This window comes from Stegostoma tigrinum, chromosome 11, assembly GCF_030684315.1.
Source record: "Stegostoma tigrinum isolate sSteTig4 chromosome 11, sSteTig4.hap1, whole genome shotgun sequence".
Lineage (NCBI taxonomy): Eukaryota > Metazoa > Chordata > Chondrichthyes > Orectolobiformes > Stegostomatidae > Stegostoma > Stegostoma tigrinum.
Window position 1 is genome coordinate 6,872,882 of NC_081364.1, and position 24,022 is coordinate 6,896,903.

Below are 24,022 nucleotides of genomic sequence, written 5' to 3' on the forward strand. Positions count from 1 at the left end.
TAGGTGGATTGGCCATGCTGAATTGCCTGTAGTGTTCAGGGGTGTGTGGATTATAGGGGATAGGTCTGGGTGGGGTGCTTCAAGGGGCGGTGTGGACTTGTTGGGCCGAAGGTCCTGTTTCTACACTGTAGGGAATCTAAGAAAAAGTAGACAGTCTTTCACAAGATTTTGTTGGATCTTCAATAAGGGGGGAAAGGTGGACATTACTCTCAGAGAATGGCAGGGTGGGGAAGGGATGGGGTCTCAGCAGTGAAAATCTATGAATCATAAAAAACGTGAGGAAGGACACAGTGATTATAAATGGCATGTGACTCTGAGAGGAATGCCACTGCGATGAGAGAGGTAGGCGACTGGGTGGGCACTGAGGGGTTGTTTTCTGTGTCTGAGGAATCTAGACCATGAGCCACAATCCCAGGATAAAGGGCTGGTCAGGACTGAGATGGGAGAGAGGTCTTTACTCAAAGGGTTTTGAAATTTTGGAATTCTCTGCCGTTGATGGTTGGGACTGTTCTTTGTTGAATATATTTAAGGGTTGGATAAGCAGATTTTGGGGAATTGTAGAATTGGGGGTGTGTGTGAAGGAGTAAGAAGGGAGAGTTATTCGGCAGGAAGGTCAGATACAAGTCATATTGAATAGAGTAGAGTTGAGGAGGAAGATCGTAGAATTCCTGCAGTGTGGAAACAGGCCCTTCTGCCTAACAAGTCCACACTGACCCTCAGAACATCCCACCCAGACCCATCCCCCTGTAACCCACCAAATCTGCACATCCCCCCTGGACACTACAGGCAATTTAGCATGACCAGTCCACCCTCACCTGCACATCTTGGGACTGTGGGGGGAAACCCACGTGGACACGGGGAGAATGTGCAAACTGCACACGGACAGTCACCCGAGGCTGGAATCGAACATGGGCCCTTGGTGCTGTGAGGCAGCACTGCTCACCACTGAGCCATCGTGCCACCCCACTGCCATTCTGCAGGCTGTTCTTGCACGTGCATGCATTCATTCCAGCTCTGATAGCACATTCCAGCTCCGATTTTTTTTTTGTTAGCTGGAAGGGAAGTGCTTTGGGAATGTTGTACATGTAGCTGGCCTTTAAGGAAATGAACCTTTAAGGGGTCCACATGCTGTGTGTATGCACTGTTGGGACTCTGCCTGGCAGGTTGTTATCCTGATGTGGGCTGGCAGGATGCATCTACAATCGACTGGTTCCTGTGATTTTGTGTCATTCACTTACAGGGATGTGGGCAGCATTGACTGGGCCCAGCATTTATTGCCTCTGCTTGGCTGCCCTTAAGATGGTAATGGTGAGCTGCCTTCTTAAGTCACTTTGGTGTTGGTAGCCCACAAATACCAGTAGGGAGGGGGCAATGTCTGCTTAATAGCATACAATGTATTTCACTGTTTTAAATAAACCAACCCACTGAGTTAATCAAGAGAAGATAGTAGGAACTGCAGATGCTGGAGAACCTGAGATAACAAGGTGTAGAGCTGGATGAACACAGCAGGCCAAGCAGTATCAGAGGAGCAGGAAAGCTGTCGTTTCGGACCTAGACCCTTCTTCAGAAAAATCCCTGATAAGCATTTGGTTATTGGAAGCCATCAGTGTTAATTTGTTACGGGCCTGATGTATTCAGGAAGTAGAAAGGCTGGGGCTGTCAGTGTTGAGTGTGTAACAATAGGTTAGCTGCAGTCTATAGTCTGTGTAGCCGAGTGAAGCTTGTTTAGCAAACTGTGACTCCGAATTTCCCAGGCACATTTCTTGCATCCATTGTACTAATCGCCTCTGTAATGACTAGTTTGAAAGTGAAGCTCTGATTCTGGGGGCGTTGCAATTTTCAAACAATTAACAGCCAATTATCCAGCTTTGTTCACTAATTATTACAAGGACATAGTTATCATCTAATCTCTGTCTGGTCAGATACAGTGCGAATGTTACACGCTGAAACCCTTTACTCGTGTCTTTCAACCTCCGAGGCAAACATACGCCAAGTTCCTCCTGTGTTTCTAATGGGATATGAGCAATTTTGGGAAGGGTAGAGATAATGGGAACTGCTGATGCTGGAGAATCCGAGACTGTAGGCCCGAAATGTGCTTTTGTGCTCCTAAGATGCTGCTTGGCCTGCTGAGTTCATCCAGCTCCACACTTTGTTATCTGGGAAGGGTAGGACTTGTTGCTGAATCCAAAGTGCCCTTACCCTCAGAGGCTAGCTTGACCATTTCAGAGAACATTGAAGAGTCAACCGCATTGCTGTGGGTTTTTGGATTCACGTGTGGGCCAGACCGGGTAAAGAAGGAGACACAAGCTTCATCTTCCAGAATTATTCATTACATTCAACCTCGACCAGCTGTGGTGGTGCTGGTCTGATTTGAACTGGTGTGCCTAGAGCCCGGCTGTCTGGGTTACCAGTCTGAGATAATAAGGTGTAGAGCGGGAAACGTCAGCTTTCTGCTCCTCTGGTGCTGCTTGGCCTGCTGTGTTCATCCAGCTCCACACTTTGTTATCCCAGATTCTCCAGCATCTGCAGTTCCTACTATCTCTGCCTGGCATCGCATCTTGCTGGAGGAGCCTGTGAACCTGATGCAGCCTCAAGTTTAATTTTGTAGCCTCTCAGCACAGGGATCCCAGGAGCTAATTGCTGACCTGCTCTTCACCACCCCCTGGTCAGGCCAATGTCCCACAGGGGTATGCTCCCTAAGACAGCTTCTATTCCACAAGTATGTTTTAAATCAGATTACCCCTGTCACAGCTAACTGCTTACTGTGATTGGATTTTAGAGCTACCAGGATAGACCTGTTGCCATTCAATGCGATATGTTGCTCTGTGTTATTAATTCCCAGTTTTGGTTTATCTGGATGACTCATACCGTACAATACGGACCTCCTCAAGCGCTCACTTGGCCCAAGCCTCACACTTGATGCTTCTTGTGCGTGTAGCCTCTATTTAAGAGAGTCCACCTTCAAAGGCTGCGTGTGCTTTATGTATACACTGTTGTGAATCTGCCTGACACTCAGTCTGGTATGGGTATGCAAGCTGCACACAGGAAAACAGCTAGTCTAGCTAAAATATCTGCTTCATGACTTACAAGGTGTTTTACTGTTTAAAGTAAACTAACCCACAGAGTGAATCAATTCCTGATGAGCGAATGACAATTACAGCATTAGCGTTAACATGATGGTGCCAACTCACGTTGACATCAATGTTGAGTCAGGGAAAGGGTCAAGCCTTACTCTTCCTAGCACAGCCTGTGCTGATTGACAAACACAAAGCCTTTGAGGGGGCCATTAGGGTTGGTACAGTGGAGCTTCTGTTGGTTGGCACCAATCAAGGGAGGTCTGGATGTGTGTGCATGTCTGTGGGGAGGGAGCATTCTAAATTATGCTGTTCCCCACTCACTGTTAACGTCAGCTGGCTAACCATTGCGTCATTGTAACATGAGCTTTCCCTTTCTGTTCACCTGTTTACTTCTCTCTCTCTCACTCTCTCTCACCATCCTCCCTCCACCAGCTCACCTCTACAAGTGCACTGCCCTCCGCGACAGCTGTGGCTTGTGTCTGAAAGCCGACCCAAAGTTCGAGTGCGGCTGGTGTGTTCCGGAGAAGAGGTGCATGCTCCAGCAGGATTGCCAGGTCCCAGCAAGGAACTGGATGCACCAGAGCAGGATCAACAGCCGATGCACTGACCCCAAAATCACCAAGGTACGCCGAATCAACAATGTCGGTTTTTAACAAAGAATTCATTTTCCAGGTATGAGTCTCACTTTATTAGCCATCTTTAACAGCCTTGAGCAGGTGGTGTTAGGTATCGGAGGACATGGTTCAGCGTCAGCCACGTTGCTGTGGGTCTGGAGTCACATGTAGGCCAGATCCAAGGAAACATGGCGGATTTCCTTCCCTAAAGGATGTTAATGGACCACATGGGGTCTTTAATAACAATCTAGTAGATTCATGATCATTATTACCGAGGTTATTATTTTTATTCCAGATGGCAGCAAATTAATTGAACTTACATTCCCACGTTGGAGATAGTAGGAATTGCAGATGCTGGAGACTGAGCTAATGCAGCTTGGAGCCAGAGGAACACAGCAGGTTGCTCAGCATCAGAGGAGCAGGAAAGTTGATGCTTTCATCAGGTCCCAACCTGAAACATCAACTCTCCTGCTCCTCTGATGCGTCCCGACCTGCTGTGCTCCTTCAGCTCCACACTGTGATGTCTCAAATTCCCAGCTACCTGGTGGTATTTGAACTTGTGACTCTGTAGTATTGATACAGGCTTCTGGATTCCTAGTCGAATGTGTTACTCGGTAATGATGGTCACCTATCTCTCTGCTCTGTGTGAAACCTTCAACTCCAACACCAAAAGCACTGAGTGAAATAACTCGAAGGAAGGTCCTGTCCTGTAAGGAATCCATGTCAAAGAGCATTGCATGTGATAGGTAATGAGCAGTTCACCGAAGTAAGTGTTCTTAAGTCAATAAGCCAGGGGATCTGCAAGATTAAAATGATAATGTGGATAAAACAATGCAGCTTAGATTCCAGCTACAGCCTTGCTCCTGATACTATCCCACCTGCTTATGGCCATTCCAAAATCAGAAAACAGTCATAAAAATGCAGTGCTTGGTATTTGAAAGCAATTAAAATTCTCAACAAAATCTAATGGCTTCTGTGACTTGTTTTAAATCAACATGAGACAATAATTTGCATTTATATGTAGCCTTTTACTTTTCTTATTTATGACTTCAGTCATTTATTTAGGCACTGTGGCTTGGCAACTTATAAAACTTTTCACTAATATTTTATAAAAATACATGTGATGATAAATTGCAATATATTCTATTCTATTCTTCTGAAGTCCCAATGCAATGTTTATCTCCTCTCGAACCATGATGGTGTTTGCTCTCAATAGCTGATGATATGGATAATAATGGAAGAGACATTTTTTACTTTCTACACACGTGAGGTTGGTAACAGTAGGAATGGAGCTCTCAGAGAAGCATAGTGTTAGAATGACAGCTGGGCTCTCTCTCTCTGTCTCCCATTGCACTCACTCTCTCTGTCTCTCTCACACACGCCCCACATTCTCTCTGTCTTTCTCTCTCTCTCTCTCCCTACCCACTCTCCACTCTTTCCACCCTCTCCTTCCCCCCTTTCATCTTTCCCTATCCTCCTTCTACCTCTCTTTATCCCTCCATCCCTCTACCTTGCTGTCTCACCTATGCTCTCAACTTTCTCTCTCTTAGCACGCCCCCTTTCTGTCACACCCCACGCCCTCTCCTCCGCACCCCCCACTCCTGTCCATCCTCTTTCTCTCTCCTTATCTCCCCAACCTCCCCCTCCCTTACCCCATCTCTCCCCCTTCCCCATTCCCTCTCACCTCTCTTGTTTCCATCCTTTCTCTCCGTCTTTCTCCCTCTCATCTCGCTCTTTCCCTCCCTACCCCCCAAGCCCTTTTTCCATCCCTCCTTCTCTCTCTCACATCCACCCACCCCACCTCTCCTCCCGCTTCCCTAAATCTTACACCTATTGTCTCTCACTCTCTCTCTCTTAATCTCTATTTCTCTCACTAGCTTTAGGCCCCTCTCTTTTTACCATGCCCCCCTCTCTGTCCATCTGTCCATCTCTCTCTGTCTCTCTGTCTATGGCTCTCATCAGAGAAGAATGTCATTTGCTCCATTAAGTCTGCTCCAGCCTTTTCAAACGACAATCCAGTAAGTCCCACTCCTGGCATTTCCTCCAGATCTGCAGTTGTTCCTCTTCGAGTATTTGTCTAATTCGCTATGGGCGGCAGTGGATTCCAAATCCAAGCAACTTCAGAAAGAACATCAAATAATTTTTCCACAAGATGCCTTCTCACCACTAGCCAGTCAGCTTGAATCTGGACAAAAACCAGAAGAACTGCAGATGCTGTTTTCTTCCCTTTACACATTTACAGGATGAGGATGTCACTGACTAGGCCTCGGAGAGTAGTAAGGGTGTGGAATGCCCTGCCTGCAACAGTAGTGGACTTGCCAAGTTTAAGGGCATTTAAATGGTCATTGGATAAACATATGGATGATAATGGAATAGTGTAGGTTAGATGGGCTTCAGTTTGGTTTCGCAGGTTGGCGCAACATGGAGGGCCGAAGGGTCTGTACTGCACTGTAGTGTTCTATGTTCTAGTATTTATTGCCCATCCCTAATTTCCCAGAGGGCAGTTCAGCATCAACCACATTGCTGTGGGTCTGGAGTCACATGTAGGCCAGACCAGGTGACAATGGCAGTTTTCTTCCCTAAAGGACATTAGTGAACTAGATGGGTTTTTCCCAACAATGGATTCATGGTCATCATTAGATTCTTAATTACAGATATTTTATTGAATTTAAATTCCACCATGCACCATCATAGGATTTCAACCCAGGTGGCCAGAACACTATCTGAGTCTCCAGATTAACAGCCCAGCAATAATACCAGCAGGCCATTGCCTCCCTTAAAAGGGGGCCTTGTAAATCAGGAGCAAAAACAGAAGTTGCTGGAAAAGCTCAGCAGGCCTGGCAACATCTCTGAAGAAAAATATCAGAGTTAACATTTCAGAAAAGCTTTGAGGCAGGGTCACCAGACCCGAAACATTAACTCTGATCTTTCTGTTCACAGATGCTGCCAGACCTGCTGAGCTTTCTCAGCAACTTCTGTTTTTATGCCAGCTTCAATCTGGCCTATTTTGTAACTGCACCTGCAATCAATTTCTTCAACACCATACTCCAGCTCCCTTGGCAAATGTGTTTATAAGGAACCAGCTGACTGATGCTAAACCTGATGGTTGGTGTAAACTCAGCAGATCAGGCTGATCACAGGCAGTGCCTGGTTTCTGGAACGATGAGGCTGGATTGTGGTCTTCAGGATTCAGGTGGGAAGGGCAGCGTTGATGTCAAGGCCAGGAAACGGTGGAATGGCTTTTTGCTTTTGCTCAGGTCCACCTCTCCATGGGTTCGGAGACATGACTGCATGGACTCAGGGGAAATCACGCTCCCTCATTGGCCTAGACTCTCACTCTCTTTGGCTTCACTATCAACCACCACCACACCACCACAACCCCCCCATCCCAAACCTTAACCACATACCTGCCTCACATTCTCGATCCTCTCTCTCCTATCCCCTCACTCCTACCCCTTTCGCTCCTACATCGTTCACTCCTACTCCCCTTATTCCTACCCCCCTCACTCCAACCTTTCACTCCTACCATCCTTCACTCCTACCCTCTCAGTCCTACCCTCTCACTCCTACTCTGCTCACTCCTACCCCCCTCATTCCTACTCCATTTACTCCTACCACCCGTCACTCCTACCACCCCTCACTCCTTCCCATTCACTCCTACTCCGCTCACTCCTACCCTCTCACTCCTACTCTGCTCACTCCTACCCCTCTCATTCCTACTCCATTTACTCCTACCACCCCTCACCCCGACCACCCCTCACCCCTTCCCATTCACTCCTACCCCGCTCACTCCTAACCCCTTCATTCCTACTCCGTTTACTCCTATCACCCCTCACTCCTACCACCCCGACCCCTTCTCATTCGCTCCTACTCCGCTCACGCCGATCCTTTCACTCCTACCCCGCTCACTCCTACCCCCCTCATTCCTACTCCGTTTACTCCTATCACCCCTCACTCCTACCACCCCTGACCCCTTCCCATTCACTCCTACCCCGCTCACTCCTACCTTCCTCATTCCTACCCCGCTCACTCCTACCCCCCTCATTCCTACTCCGTTTACTCCTACCACCCCGACCCCTTCCCATTTGCTCCTACTCCACTCACTCCGACCCTTTCACTCTTACCCCGCTCACTCCTACCTTCCTCATTCCTACCCCGCTCACTCCTACCCCTCTTACTCCAAACTCCCTCATTCCTACCTCTCTCACTTTAACCCTCTCACTCTTACCCCCAACTCCTAACCCCTCTTATCCCTATCCCCTTGCCCTCAATACCACCCCTTCATCCTCACCCTACCTTTACACCCCCTCACACTTTCACATCTTTGCCACTCCACCCCTACAACTCTAACCCCTGCTCACTTGCTCACTGACTACTGCATTCCACACTGCACCCCACACAGCAGGTTCCTGTTTACACCACTTCAAACTCCAAACCCTAGGGAAGGTGATGGCCTATTGGTGTTATTGCTGGGCTGTTAAATGAAGTAACCTGGCTAATATTCATGGGTTCAAATCCCACCAAGGCAGATGATGGAGTTTGAATTCAATAAAAACCTGGAATTAAGTGTCTCATATTGACCATGAATAGATTGTCAATTGTTGGGGGAAAAACCCACCTGGTTCACTAATGTCCTTTAGGGACGGAAACTGCCATCCTTACCTGGTCTGGCCTACATGTGACTCCAGACCCACAGCAATGCGGCTGACTCTGAACTGCCCTCTGGCTGAGTAGTCCATGTGAGGGAGATTGGTTAATGTGTCATTGAAATCCAGCACCTCTGACAGAGCGTCACTCCCTTCAGTTCACTGGGGAGCAGCAGCTGGAGCAAATCTTTCTGGTGAATCTTGAATCCACAACATTTGGTTCTGAGGTGAGCCAAATCATGCCCACCTAGGTGGATGCACAGCATCCCATAGCACTAGGCTGAAGAAAAGCAGGGTGTTTTATCCTGGGCAGCACGGTGGCTCAGTGTTTAGCACTGGGGACCTGGATTCAGTCCCACTGTTGGGTGACTCTGTGTGGAGCTTTGCATGTTCTCCTTGTGTCTGCATGGGTTTCCTCCCACGATCTAAAGATGTGCAGATTTGGTGGATTGGCCGTGTTAAATTACCCATAGTGTCCAGATGGTGGAATAGCCACAGAAAATGCCGGGTTATGGTAATAGGGTGTGGGGCTGGAAAGGATGCCCTTTGGAGGGTGGGTGCAGTCAGTGGGTTGAATGGCCTTTTCCACACTGTAAGGATTCTGTGAGGTTATTTTCATCCCTGGTTCTTTGGCTAATATTGCTCTTTAATTTACAAGACGAAAAAAAGTGCAGATATCTTAATATTACCACATTACTATTTGAGGGAGCATTCTGTGCCCAAATTTCCTGCCATGTTTCCTTTGTTATAAGAATGACTGCACTTCTAAAGCATTTGACTGGCTGTAAAGTTCTTTGAATTGCCTGGTAGCCACAAGAAGCGCTATATAAATGCAAGTCTCACAACTCTATTTTTATATGAGTGGAGCTTTATCTTAATCCATTATGTTTGACGGTAGATTTAATGCATCTTTGGTTTTAGTAATTGAAATGAAAGGTTGCTATTACTCTCAATGTTCTTCAGTTCCCTGCATGTAAAATGTTTCCATCAAAGGAAAAAGAGATGATAGGATGTTTTTAATTTTCTTTTCTCACAGCTCCTAGCCTAGATCATAAAGTTTCACATTGCCGTCTTGTGTTTTGAAGTAATTTTTTTTTCCCAGGCTTTGAGTTGAGAAATGTTGGCATCTTGTTGGGAAAGTCTGGGGGCATTGTGAATTCAAGAAGGGTAACATTGACAATCGCACAAACGCAGTGAGCCAATTCTTGGGAGAGTTAAAACCAAAGAAATTGCTCTCCTCCCACTCCCCTCAGAAATTAATTATCTCGCAAACTGGATTTCTGCTTCTGTACTTTTCATTTCAGGCCTCAGGCCCCTGATACTTTATTTTCTTGCTGCCTCCTGCTTCCATTTGTTCTGTTGTTGGCACAACATGTTCAATTTGTCACCTGGTGCTGCAGTAGACCACATGATGTAGAAAGATGGTGGCGCTGTGGATCGCTTGACTTTCCACAACTTGAGCGCGTGCCCCAGCCTTCCTTTCTACCCCACCTCCCCAGTCCTCACACATCGCTGTTGCGTCCTGAAGCTAATGGCAGATTCCTGTCTGGTCGCCCTCTGTAGAGAGGATGTCTGTTGCTGAGATAGGAGGGGTGTCTGCCAGATCTCATAGAATCCCTGCAGTGTGGAAGCAGGCCATTTGGCCCATTTGTGAAGAAGGGCCCCGACCCGAAAAGCCAGCTTTCCTCTTCTCCTGATGCTGCCCGGCCTGCTGCGTTCCTCCAGCTCCATGCTGTGTTATCTCTGACTCCAGCATCGGCAGCTCCTACTATCTCTCTCCCTTCTGTGATGGGGAGTTCTGCTTCCTGCTATATCACTGTCAAAGTCACGTCTTCATTACATTGTAAAGAATTTCTACACTTGACGCTTGGCATTACCAATTTTTTCTTCAACAGAGGTACCGTTAAGTGAGACTTAAGTGCATTCTATATATCCCAATTCTTACGCAAATGGGCCTTGGCTTGTCACATTAGTGTTTGAGTTTATTAGCTTCAGTCTCGTTGTGGTTATCTCCTTGAGCCAGCAGAGTGCCTGATTTGCAGGATACAGCTGTATGTCACATGAAATACTTGGCGTTAAAAGCAATGTAAAATTACCTATAATTATACTATTATTGTTATTACGAGGCCGTTACAGCTACGCTCATCAGTCATAATATTTGTTTTGTCAAGCTACACCTGTCTTTCCATTATGAATAATTCTGTTTAATGAATCACGTTACCATGCATCTCCCTAACCATGACACTTCAAATAAACCAAAGCCATCTTGCCTGACAGGAAGAACAAGGCGAGATTGGTTACAGGAGGGGAGACAAATCTACCATGGGAATCGAGGCCTGGCTTTGGACTTCACCATGTCCAAGCTGATTGGCAATCCCTGCCAGATGCAGCAGATGTCTGCAAATTGGATCACTGCTTCTGGATTGGAGAGGCTTCATTGCATACCTCGGTCTGAATCCCAGACTAGTTACAGGATGAAGCTTGTCATCTGATTAACAACTCGCTCCCTGATCTCTGATTCCTGCCATCTCTCAAGTTCAAACTCTCCAGTTTCCATCTTATCTCTTTTTTTAACCACTTGATATCTTTCTCTCACTACCCTTCTCTTATTCTTTCTCTATTCTGTCTGTTTCTCTCACCATCTCTCTACTCCTGTCTCTGTTTCTTGTCTCTTTCTCTCTATATCTGCCTTTCACTAGCTCCCTCTCTCTCGCTCCCCCTGTCTCTCTATCTCCATTTCTGTTCTTTCTCTCTTTATCTCTCTCTCTTTTTCTGACTGTCTCTTTCCCTACCCCTGTCTCTCTTTCTCTCTGTAGCACCCTCTCTCTCTGCTTTTGTCTCTCTCGATCTTTTTCTCCATTTCTGCCCCTCATTCTCTTTCTGTCTCTTCCTCTCGCTCTGCTTTTGTCTCTCTCTCTTTCTCTCTTTCTCCATTTCTGCCCCTCATTCTCTTTCTGTTTCTCCCTCTTTCTTTCTTTACTCCTATCTGCTTTTTTCTCTCTCTCTCTTCCTCTCTTCCTCTATCTCCTTTCTTTCTGTCTGTCTGTCTATCTGCCTCTCTCTCTCTCTCTCTCTCTCTCTCTCTCTCTCTCTCTCTATCCCTCTCTCTCTATCCCTCTCTCTCTGCCCCCCTGAGGCTTTCTCACCCTATCGTTTTCCTTCTTGGAAAGGCATGTTTAAAATTCTTTTGGACCAGAAACAATTTGTTCTTTTCATGGAGCATGAGGACACACTGTCTGTGCTGACATTCATGGACCATCCCTAAATGCTGTAGAGAAAGTTACTTTCTCAAAGTGCTCTGCCCATGTGCTCTGAGTAGACCCAAAATGCCCTTCGCGAGGGAATTCCAGGATTTTGACCCAGCGACAGTGAAGGAACTGACATATTTTCAAGTCAGGATGGCGAGTGGCTTGGAGGGGAGCTAGTAGGGGATGGTGTTCCCATGTATCTGCTGCCCTTGTCCTTGTAGATGGAAGAGGACAGAGGTTTAGGAGAAGGGGGCTAATGTGTACAACCCCTAATACCCCCCCCCCGCCAGCAAACAAAACCTCTGTACCCTTCTCCTCCAGTATGGGGAAACCTTGAATTGTTTAGATGGACCCTGCACCAAATAGTACACAGCAAGATCCCATGAATTGCAAATAAGGCGAATGGTTGAAGAGGGGCGGGTATTTTGGCTTGGACATGAGGAGAAGGAAAGTCGACCCCAGGGCATAAATTTGGGTAGGTGATTGTACAAGCTTCATCAAAGAGGCATGCACAGGGGTGATGACCAAAAGGAAGAGAGAGGATTGTAGGGAGGTACTGCTAGGGTTTCAGACCCAGGCACCTTAATGCCCTGCACAGTTAGGAACAGGATCAGGAATTGGAGTAGGCCATTCAGCCCCTCTCTCCTGCTCCATCATTGAACTTGATCATGGCTGATCTTCTGCCACATTGTTACTTCACACCCCACCCCCTACAGCATTCCCGTGTCCCTCAATTTCCTTATTGTCTATAAACCTAGCAATCTGTGCCTTGAATATACCCAGTGAATGGCTCTGTTTAACACTTTCACTAGAAAGGTGACCTCCGCAGCACAGTGAACAATCAGTTTGAACCCGCTCTGCTGTACTGACTCGAGCGATTAGAGAACTGGCCCTGTTCTGGGGCAGATGTAGGCAGCCAGTGAAGGTGGATGGCAATGCATTGGTGAGTATGTTGGAGTAGTCAAACCTTGCCCACAATGTATTGCACTCAGTAAAGGTGCGACTTGAGTTGGTTAGAGGTCACACTGGAGTCCTTGGTCATGCAGCAGTGGTTCTTTTTAATGAAGTTAGTGAGGTTTGTTCTGTACCATTTCAAACAAGTCAATGCAATTTGGAATGCACTCCCTTTCTTGGGTTACTGCCTGTCATTGGTTAGTGTTCTGCCCACTGTCCCGAATTCCAAGATGTGTTTGATGATGAGCTCATGGAAATGCAAAACCTGGAAACTCTAATGGCAGGACGCTCAGATTGTTGTGTGGAGAATGTGGTTTGATCAATGCGTCTGGAGGTATCTCTCTGATTGAGATCGCCATCTTCCAGTCCAACATGCGCCCCATTTTATTGAGCTCCTTTCGAACTACATAAGGCAGAACAAGGTCACATGCTTAAGCTCACACATGAATGCAGCTGAATAATTTGTTTTGACAAGGAATCTCCCTTGTTAATCCAAGGGAAAATTGAATGTCACTCCATTGAATGTTAGTTCACAGTTCGGCGCAACATCGAGGGCCGAAGGGCCTGTTCCACGCTGTATTGTTCTATGTTCAAAGTGTGGAATCCATGTGGTGGGTGGAGGGTCGGGTGCACAGTTGGTGGCGTTTAGTCTGCAGGGATAAGCTGAAATGGAAACTGTGAGACTTCTCCTTGTCTGGTTTTATCTTCCCACGTTCGAATTCAGGGTGGGGGGGTCGTGTTAGAAGCTTTGATATCGATTGCCTGGGTGGCCTTTGAACCCCAGTGGCCAAATGAGAGATCTCTCCAGTTCCCTGCCTCGTGTTTACCCTGCATTCCCCTCCACACCTCCTCCTCCTCCTCCCCCCACCCCCCGTCTCGATTCTACCAAAGCTTTTGGGGAGATGTCAGTCTCTCTGCTCTTTCTCTGTTTAAAGAAAATAAAGGAAAGGATTTGCAAGATATGCAGTTAGTCCCAGGCCAGCATAGCAGCGAGGAGCTGACAGTGAATGAAGGGTTGAATCTTCTTTAGGAATGCAGACTTTCCAGTGAAGCTGGCTTGACACTGTGATTGAAATGGCATTTTCTTCATTAGATCAGGCTGCCAACCATCTGACTCCTGATGTGTTCCTTGCACTGTGCAATATCTATCATCTTTGCAATGCACAGGTGTCAGGTTTTAATTGTGCTTGGGACAACATTATGGCAAGACGGCTTTGAAAGTGTCCACAAATGTGAGGCCTTCCAATGTGGCTGAAAAAATATGAACCCCTACAGTGCGGAAACGGGCCCTTTGTCCCAACTGACCCTCAGAGTGTCCCACACTTCCCTGAAACTATAGGCAATCCCACCTAACCTGCACATCTTTGGACTGTGGGAGGAAACCCACGTAGAAACGGGGAGAATGTGCAAACTCCACACAGACAGTGACCCGAGGGTGGAATCAAACACAGGTCCCTGGTACTGTGAGGCAGCAGTGCTAACCCCTGAGCCACCGTGCCGCCCCTGAAGCAAGGCTACTTTTTGAAGAATGCAAAACTCAAACCAGTAGGACATGCAAAGAGAGTTAGGTGTCCAGCTCAACTTTGCCTATATAAGGCTCTGGACAGACCACATTTGGAATATTGTGAGCAGTTCTGGGCCCCTTATCTAAGGATGGATGTGCTGGCATTGGAGGGGATCCACAGGAGATTGACAAGAATGATCCCAGGGATGAAGGGCTTGTCACGTGAGCAGTGGTTGTGGATTTTAGGTCTGTACTCGATGGGGGTCAGAGTTTTAGGGGGGATCTGATTGAAACTGACAGAATTCCGAGAGGCCTGGATAAAGCTGACACGGAGAAGATGTTTCCACTGGTCGGCGAGACTAGGGCCCGAGGGCACAGACTGAGTGAAGGGATGGCCCTTTAGAACTGAGATGAGGAGGAACTTCTTCAGCCAGAGGGTGGTGACTCTGTGGAACTCATTGCTGCAGAAGGCTGTGGAGAAAAAGTCATTGGGTGTATTTAAGACAGAGATAGATAAGTTCTTAATTGGTAAGAGGACCAAGGGTTACAGGAAGTAGACAGGAGAATAGGGTTGAGAAATATACCAATCATGATCGAATGTTGGACCAGACTTGATGGGCTAAATGGCTTAATTCTGCACCCTATATCTAATGGTATGTGACTACACTCAGTTCCCCTCCGTGTTCCATTATATGAGACTGAGTTCATTATTGATACAACTTTGAAGTGTCATTTTACATGGACAGTGAGAATCAGGCACACTCTAAGGAGTTGGTGCACTTAGCTGAGCCATCAACCTGTACCTTGAGCTTGATCCTCAACTCTGTCTCTTTCTGGTTCCAGCTCGTACCAGAGACCGGGCCCAAGGAAGGAGGAACCAGGCTGACAATTACTGGAGTGAATCTGGGCTTGACGTTTTCGGAAATCCGTTACGGGGTACATGTTGGACGTGTGAGGTGTATTCCCATTCCCGAGGAGTATATCAGCGCAGAGCAGTAAGTGTGTAGACCGGATCCCTCCAATCTACGGTAAACACTTCTCAGTAAGAATGTAGGAGTTTGTGATGTGAATAGGCCATTTGGCCGTCTTTCTACCGAGCCCTCCATTCAATAACATCATGGCTGATCTGTTTGTGGCTTCAACTCCACATTCACGTCTACCCCCAAGAATGTTTCACTTCCTTGTTTGTCAATAATCCTATTCACTTCTGAGTAGCAAATGACCGCATTTGTTGCCCATCCCTGGCTGCTCTTGGCAATCCTATTGGCCCTCTAACCCTGTGTGTAACTGAGTTGAAAGTATTAAAGCCAAAAGCTGACTGGCTGAAATGGGAATGTTTCTCTTTCACAACACTACATTCGCTCACCTTGTGGAGCTCATAATTCCCAAGCTCAATATTTAAAGAAGGGAAACGGGAAATGTGTGGAACATTGGGGAGCTGGAAACAGTTATTGGGAAATCTGTCTAAAACCGGGCATTTCAAAATAATCATTTATGGCATGTGGGCGTTGCAGGCCAGGCAGCATTCATTGTCCATCCCTAATTGCCAGAGGGCAGTTAAGAGTCAACCGCATTGCTGTGGGTCTGGTGTCACATGTAGTCCAGACCAGGTAAGGATGGCAGTTTCCTTCCCTAAAGGATATTAATGAACCAGAGATAGTAGGAACTACAGATGCTGGAGAATCTGAGATAACAAGGTGTGGAGCTGGATGAACACAGCAGGTCAAGCAGCCTCAGAGGAGCAGGAAAGCTGACGTTTCGGGCCTAGATCCTTCTTCAGTAAAAAAGTGAACCAGATAGATTTTTCCGACAATCAGATTTTTATTGAGTTCAAATTCCACCATCTCCCATTATGCAATTTAGGGGAGGCGATGGCCTAGTGGTATTATCACTAGACCATTAATCCAGAGACCCAGGCAACGTTCTGGGGACCCAGGTTCAAATCCTGCCATGGCAGTTGATGGAATTTGAATTCAATAAAATATCTGGAATGAAGAGTTTAATGCTGACCATGAAACTGTTGCCAATTGCCGGGAAAATCCCATCAGGTTCCCTAATGTCCTTTACGGAAGGTCCCAGCCTACATGTGATTCCAGACCCACTGCAAATGTGGCTTGGCCATGCTAAATTTCCTGTAGTGTCAACAGATTCACAGGCTACGTGGGTTAGCTGTGGGAAATGTGGGGTTACTGGGACAGAGCGGGGAGGTGGGTCTGGGTGGGATGGTCTTCTTTGGAAGGGAATGTGGGCTCGATGGGCTGAATGGCCTGCTTCCACACTGGAGGGATTCTATGATTCAAAGTGGTTGACTCTTAACTCTCCCCCTGGGCAATTAGTGAGGGGAAATAAATGCTGGCCTGGCCAGCGGCGTCCTCATCCCATGAATGAATGAAAAACAATGGACTCAGAACATTACCTGAGTCTCTGGATTAACAGTCGAGAGACAGTTCCACAATTATCTTCCCGCAGAGTGAAGGAGTTGGAGAGGGAGACAGTTCCACAATTATCTTCCCGCAGAGTGAAGGAGTTGGAGACGGTGTGCAGATTGCTGGCGCGATCAGTTTTGGGCAAGATTTGGTTGTGGTGCTGTGCTGGAAGTGAATAATAGCGGCTCACTCATTGTGTTCTGCAGGATTGTGTGTGATATGGAGCCGGCTGTGCCTCAAACAGCGAAGAAAGGGTTTGTGGAAGTGTGCGTTGTGGACTGTAATGACGAGTATCGAGCAATCTCATCGGAACCTTTCACTTTTGTGGTAAGAACCCCCAGAGTGGGTCCGGGACTGAGTCTTTGTATCAAAGTTACTGAAACTTGTCGCTTCTCATTCCTGCTCCCACTCCCTCTCTGCCTCTCTCGCGTGTGTGTGTGCATGTGTGTGTGTGCATATGTATGTCTGTCTAGGTGTGAGTGTGTCCGTGTGTTTGTGTGTGTGTGTGTGTGTGTGTGTGTGTGTGTGTGTGTGTGGTGTGTGTGTTTGAGTGTGTGTATGCCTGTGTGTCTGTCTGTGTATGTGCGTGCGTGTGTGTGTGTGTGTGTGTGTGTGTGTGTGTGTGTGTGTATGTCTGTTTTTGTGTCTGTGTGTATATAAGAATGTGTGTGTGTATGTATTGTGTGTGTGTTATGTCTGTGTGCGTACAAATGTGTGTCTGTCTGTGTGTGAGTGTGTGTGTGTGTCTGTCTCTGTGTCTGTCTCTGTGTCTGTCTCTGTGTGTGTGTGTGTGTGTGTGTGTGTGTGTGTGTGTGTGTGTGTGTGCGCGTGCGTGTGCACTTGCACTCTGTTTTGTTTCTCCTCTCCATTCACGGTGCCTGTGTGACGGGACAGTGTGAATTAGGGTGTGCAGAGTGCTGTGGTGCCCTGTCTCTCATGGTAGAAAGATTGGGTGAAGTGAAACACAACAGCTGCGATGTACTGCTGGTGCTTTACAACGGCTCTGGTCAGACTTCATTTGGAATATTGTGAGCAGTTTTCGGCCCTGTATCTAAGAAGGATGTGCTGGCCTTGCCGACGGTCTAGACGAGGTTTACACGAATGACCCTGGGGATGCAAGGCTTGTCATAGGACAGTTGTGGACACTGAGTCTGTATTTGAAGGCTTTCAGAAGGATCGGGGGATCTGATTGAAATTTACAGAATGCTGAAAGGCCTGGATAGAGTGGACATGGAGAAGATGTTCCCATTACCAAAGACACAGCTTCAGGATGAAGGGATGACCCTTTCGAACTGAGATGAGGGGTAATTTCTGCCCCAAAAGGGTCTTGAATCTGTGAAACTCATTGCCAGAGAAAGCTGTGGAGGCCAAGTCATTGAATGTATTTAAGGCAGAGATAGACAGATAGATTCTTGATTAGTAAGGGGATCAGGAGTTATGGAGAAAAGGCAGGAAAATGGGATTGAGAAACAAAGCAGTGATAACCAAATGGTGGAGCAGACCTGATGGGCTGAATGGCCTAATTCTGCTCCGGTATGTTATGTTCTTACGGACAGTCCACTCATGATCCCAGAAGTGTAGCACAGGGAGCAGAGCTGATTGGCTTAGGGTGGAATTTCTCTGCTGCCATTGGGAGTTTGGGAAGGTCAGCCTTAGGGAACTGCAAAGTGATTGGAAGAGTGATAACTCTGCAGTGCCAGTGGGCAACGGTGGCCATGTTCAGGACTGCAGGCAGTCACGCCACACCAGGTAAGATGGAGGTCAATAGTGTTGGAAAGGGACTGGGTTCAAGAGTCTGGGACAAAGGTCAACGGAGCTGGGGCTCAATAGCAATGAACTTCTGGGGTGTTCAGGGGGGGTATGTTGGTGCAAGAGGGCACTGAGCTCTGATGGCCAAGAGGACCCCAAAGGAGACTCAACCCCAGTCCCCCTTGCAAGACACCACCAACTCTACCCATGACGCCCATCCCAACTAACAGTTGTTGAGCTATCGTGCATAGCATGACTCTCTCCCCTCTTCTCCCCCCCCCCAACTGTTGGTAGAATATTGGTGCTGCTGGGATGAGCTCAGTAATTGGCCACATGAGGGTCTCATTGGTTTGAAGGATGAACAGATCCTGCTTTATCCTTCTAGCCCTGGGTGCAGACAGTTCTCCATCTCTCTGTCTGTCTTGCCTCTCTCTCTCTCTCTCTCTCCCATCTATGTCTCTCTGTCTTGTCTCCCTCCCTCTCCCCACTCACTGTCTTTCTGCCCCTCTCTCTCTTGCCTCCCCTCCCCCTCTCTGTCACACAGTCTCATTCCTTTCTCCCCTCTCTGTCTGTCTCTCTATCTGTCGTCCCCCTTCCCCTCTCTAATGCTTTCACTTCCATCTCTCTCACTCTGTCACACACTCTCGCACACTCTCACACACGCACACGCACACACTCTCGCACACGCACACGTTCACACACACGCACACATTCACACACACGCACACACACACACTCTCATACTCACACACACACATTCACACGCACAGACACTCACATACACAAACACTTACGCACGCACACATTCATGCACACACATGCACGCACTCTCACACATATACACACACACTCACATACAAACACATGCTCACACACACGCTTGCACACATTCACGCACGCACATATTCACACACACACACACATGCACACATCCACGCACGCTGATACTCACACACACACATTCACATGCACAGACACTCATACACAAGCACTTATGCATGCACACATTCACACAAGCACGCACACACACTCTCTCTCACACATGTACACATACACTCACATACACACACATGCTCACACATACACTCGCACACATTCAAGCGTGCACATTCCCGCACGCACACATTCACTCCATACACATGCACCCTACAGACATGCACCCTACAGGCACGCACACACATTCGCATGCACGCACGCACATACACACGCACGCACACACAGTCTCACGCACGCACACACACAAAAACAAACACGCTCTCCCTCTCTTCCCTCTTTCTCTCTCATATGCACACTCTTTCTCCCCTCTCTCACCAGTATGGTCTCTCTATCCCTTCTCTCTCCCTCTCTCCATCTGCCTGCCCTCTCTGCCACATCTCTCTCTCTCTCTGTCTCAGATTCTGCATGATCTCGATCACCTTGTCTCTGACTCTCTCTAGTTGTTTGTCATGCTCCAGAGACCACGCCGCTGCGATACTAAGATCAATGTTTTCCTTTCCTTCCCTTCTCAAGACTCCAAGGTTTAACAGGGTGATTCCATCCCAGGGACCTGTGTCTGGAGGCAGTCAGGTGACGATAGTGGGGGTACATCTGGATGCAGGAAGTTCAGTGGAAGCTTATATTGGAGACAATTCCATCTGCCAATTCAAAAGGTAAAAGTGAAATATGCAAATAAACTTATTCTCGGTGAGGCGTTGGCCACTTCCGAAGGCCTTGGTTCTCTCTAATTTTACAGCTTTTTCCTTTTCACATGTTTATCAAGCTCCCTGTTGAATGTTCTGAAGAAGCTTGTGTAATTTTTAACATTTATTATTCGGAAATGAGTATCAATTGATCATATCATTGTCTTGAGTGTTACAGAGAAGGGGATATTAAATGAAAGGAAATCCATGATATTCACTTTATTAGTAACAAGTAACAATTTATTTATTCAACCGTAACTGTGAACAAATTAACAGTATTGCAAACAAACCGAACAATTTCCACCTGACTCCTAACTATTCCTTAACTGAACAGAATTCTACTGGTATGCTATTCCAATGAACACAAGTCCCAACTATATAACTGAAGTAAGAAAATAAAAGTTAAAACTTAGTCTTTCAAAGTCTACACACCTTTCTTCTTCTGTTCTCAAATCATAAATACCTTTCTTTCACTGATATGGCTGTCAGGAATGTTTTCTCGGTAAAGTGTTATGTGAGGACTCTGAGCTCGGAATGGCGTGGTACCTTTTATGGATAGATGTTGTTTTCTTAGAGAGCTTAGCAATTCCTTGTGCAGCCAGATGCATATCACTCAGATGGCGGTTTGCTGTCACGTTGATTTTCGAAAACCCTCTTCATATATGCCTTGGATGACATATCAATTTTCTTGCATTGGCATTGATCTGAGGTTGTCAAAACCATCAGGTTTAAATTCCATTGACTTTCAACTGCTAAGTGCTTGGTGTAAATTAATTGGCTGATTTTAGCAGGTTGCCAAAGCATCAAAACATGTCTAAGGTTTCCAATCACACAGGCAATTGATACATGTTTCCATTTCAAAACTGCCTGTTCCTTTCAGCTGCTCATAGACACATTTTCGTTTAAATCTCCAAGCTTAGAAATGCACATCACCTCTTAAAAGGGACCATACACGGTTTTACCCTTATGATTCTTTTACAAAAAAATTCTAGTTTCCTGCCTTCATAGCATGAGGATCTACCAAGGAGTCTATGAACTCCCTATGCCCATTTATTGCCTATCCCTAATTGCCCTTGAGCTAGTTGTGGTAAAGCTGTGCCACGTCAGGGGGCAGTTAAGGGCCACCCACATTGCTGTGAGTCTGGAGTCACATGTGGACCAGACCAGGTAAGGATGGCAAATTTCCCTCACGAGAGGCTTCTCCTGAATCAGATGAGTTTCATAACAACTTGATATTTTCGTTTGTATGAATGAGGTCAATGGGATAAATATTTAGGGGTGATTATGTAAATTAGGCTGATTTTTCTCTAGAATTTAGAAGGTTAAGTCGTGACCTGCTCAAAGTCTTCAAGATATTAACAGGAAAAGACAGAATAGATAAAGATAAACAATTTCCAGTAATTGGAGGTGCAAGAACTTGGGGCATAGTCTGAGAATTAGAGCCAGACTGTTCAGGAGAGATGTTAGTAAGAACTGATATGTTCAAAGCTTCACAGAGACTGGAATTCCGTCAGTGAGTCACCGTTTATTTACGCATGAACGGTCCTTAACCTTAGTAAGGCCTAATTCAGAGTCAGCTGCCAGAGCGTCAGCATCTCTGACAAACCCCTTTTTAATCTGTCAGCCAGGGCTCCGTGATTGGATTGGAATAACAGCCCCAGTCAGGGAACTCCTGTTCTATGAGGTCCACCCAGCTGAGCTCATTACAGTCACCACAGGCGGTAGACGCTTTAAATTCTCTTCCACAATGGCAGTGGATGTCGAATCAGTTGCAACTCTAAATCTGTAATGGATAAATTTTTGTGAAGCGAGGGTATTAGGGGATGTGGGCCAAGGGCAGGTTGATGGAGTTAAAGCACAGCTATGGTCTCAATGAGTAGCAAAACAGGCTCGAGGGGCTGAATAGCCTACTCCTGTTTCTAGGAGACCAACATTTTATTCTAGATTTAACATAAATTGGAATCTAAGTTCATCCAGTTGCCTGGTGGAGCATCTGACTGAGTTTCTGGACTGCTGTACCTAAATCTAATTGACGTTCCTGAGGTGTGATAGACACCAGCAAGTCCAGCATTTATCGTCAGTCTGTAATTGCCCTTGAACTGAATGGCTTGTGAGACCATCTCGGAGAGAAGTTACGAATCCACCGCCTTGCTGCGTGTCTGGAGTCACATGTAGGTCAAACCAGGCAAGGACAGGAGATTTCCTAAAAGGCATTGGAGAACCGGATGGGTTTTTACAACAAGCAACACGAGGTTATATGGTCACCAGTAGGCCAGCTTTGACTCCCAGACTTAAGTGAACTTGAATTTTGCCGTCTGTTGTGGTGGGATTCTGACTCATTTATTAGATTTTATTAGATGTTTTACAGTGTGGAAACAGGCCCAACAAGTCCACACATAGATCCTTGAAGCATCCCACGTAGCCCATCCCCCTATAATCCACACACCCCTGAACACGACGGACAATTTAGCACAGCCAATCCACCTAACCTGCACATCTTTGGACTGTGGGAGGAAACCGGAGCACCCGGAGGAAACCCACGCAGACACGGGGAGAATGTGCAAACTCCACACAGACAGTCGCCCGAGGGTGGGATCAAACCCGGGTCCCTGGTGCTGTGAGGCTGAAGTGCTAACCACTGAGCCACCGTGCCGCCCCTCATGTTATCTGGAGATGAGTAGGGGGGCCCTGGAATATTGACCCAGAGAGATTACACAGCACCCACCATCCCACCAGCCTCCCTTGTGGGCTGTGTGTTGCTGTGCCCTACCATTACACTCATTCTCCTCCTGTCACGTTGAGCCTTAATTGACAGAGTTCTTTGCATCTCCCTGTCTATAGGAGAACGTCTGGGGAAATTGTCTGCGTCACAGCTGCATCAACAAAGGGAACAGGCCCAGCTTCCATCAGAGTGCACATTAACAGAGCCGAGCTCTTAAACCCCAGCGTGCAGTATAACTACACGGATGATCCCACCATCTCCAAGATTGAGCCTGAATGGACCATTTCCAGGTGAGTTGTTCTTGAGGATCAGGAATTTATTTTCTGACCTACTGGTGATCGCTTCACTCTCTCCATCCCTCTACATGTGTGCCTCGCATTCCAAATTCACAGAAACACGGAAACATAAAAAATAGGAGCAGGAGCAGGCCGTTCGGCCCCACAAGCCTGCTCCACCATTCAATATGATCATGGCTGATCATCAAGCTCAGTCCCCCGTTCCTGCTTTTCCCCCATAACCTTTGATCCCTATCACCCCAAATGCTATATCCATCTCCTTCTTGAAATCATGCAATGTTTTGGCCACTTTTGCTTTCTGTGGCAGGGAATTGCCAAGGCTCACCGCTCTCTGGGTGACGAAATGTCTCCTACATGATTTACACTGTATTCTTAGACTATGACTGCTGGTTCTGGACTTCCCCCACTCCGGGGGAACATCCTTCCTGTATTCAACAAACCTGAGGGGGTGGCATTAAACAGGGCCAATCAGATGAGAGAGTTTCCACCAGTAACAGAGTTTATAGCCAGACGTTAATTGTCCAGAATCTCCACAGTGCAGGTGGGAGTTGCAACTCAACCCATGGAGTCTGCACAAACCCTTCAAACAGCATGCCACCCAACCCCAGCCTTCAATGTAGCCCCTGTAACCCTGCATTTTCCATGGCCAATCCACCTAGCCTGCAAATCCCTGGACATAATGGGCAATTTCCCAATGGCTAACCCACCTAGCCTGTACATGCCTTTACACTGTGGTACAACTTCCATTAGCTAATCCATCTAACCTGCACATCTTTGGACAGTGGGAGGAACCTGAAGCACCCAGAGGAAACCCACACAATACTGTAAATATGGCCGGGCCAATGATCTTCAGAGGTGTTGTATCACCTTGTTGCTTTTATACTCTGTGTCTCTATTTATCAACCCAAGGATCCTATAAACATTCTTCATAACTGTTCCAACTTGCCTGGCCATGTTCTTGTCCACTCACACAACCTGACTAAACCCTCTTTAACTTTTCCTCGCATCACTCATTCTCACCCAGAGAATCGTGAACATGAATCCCAAGGTCCCTCTGCTCCTGTGCCCCCCTCATTGTTGTACCATTGTGCCTGTATTGTCTGTCCA

The 24,022-nt window shown here is 47.0% G+C and overlaps 1 protein-coding gene across 3 annotated transcripts in view; it reads left to right on the top strand.

The window, feature by feature from the left end:
* LOC125460469 (plexin-A1-like) overlaps nt 1-24,022 on the top strand; it is a 512,196-nt gene that overhangs the window by 379,504 nt on the left and 108,670 nt on the right. For all 3 annotated transcript variants that reach the window (XM_059649731.1, XM_059649733.1, XM_059649732.1), the window contains exons 12-16: nt 3,510-3,700; nt 14,887-15,038; nt 16,676-16,796; nt 19,728-19,867; nt 22,739-22,909. In XM_059649731.1, the coding sequence (XP_059505714.1) occupies nt 3,510-3,700; nt 14,887-15,038; nt 16,676-16,796; nt 19,728-19,867; nt 22,739-22,909 (775 nt within the window). The remainder of the gene's footprint in view (nt 1-3,509; nt 3,701-14,886; nt 15,039-16,675; nt 16,797-19,727; nt 19,868-22,738; nt 22,910-24,022) is intronic.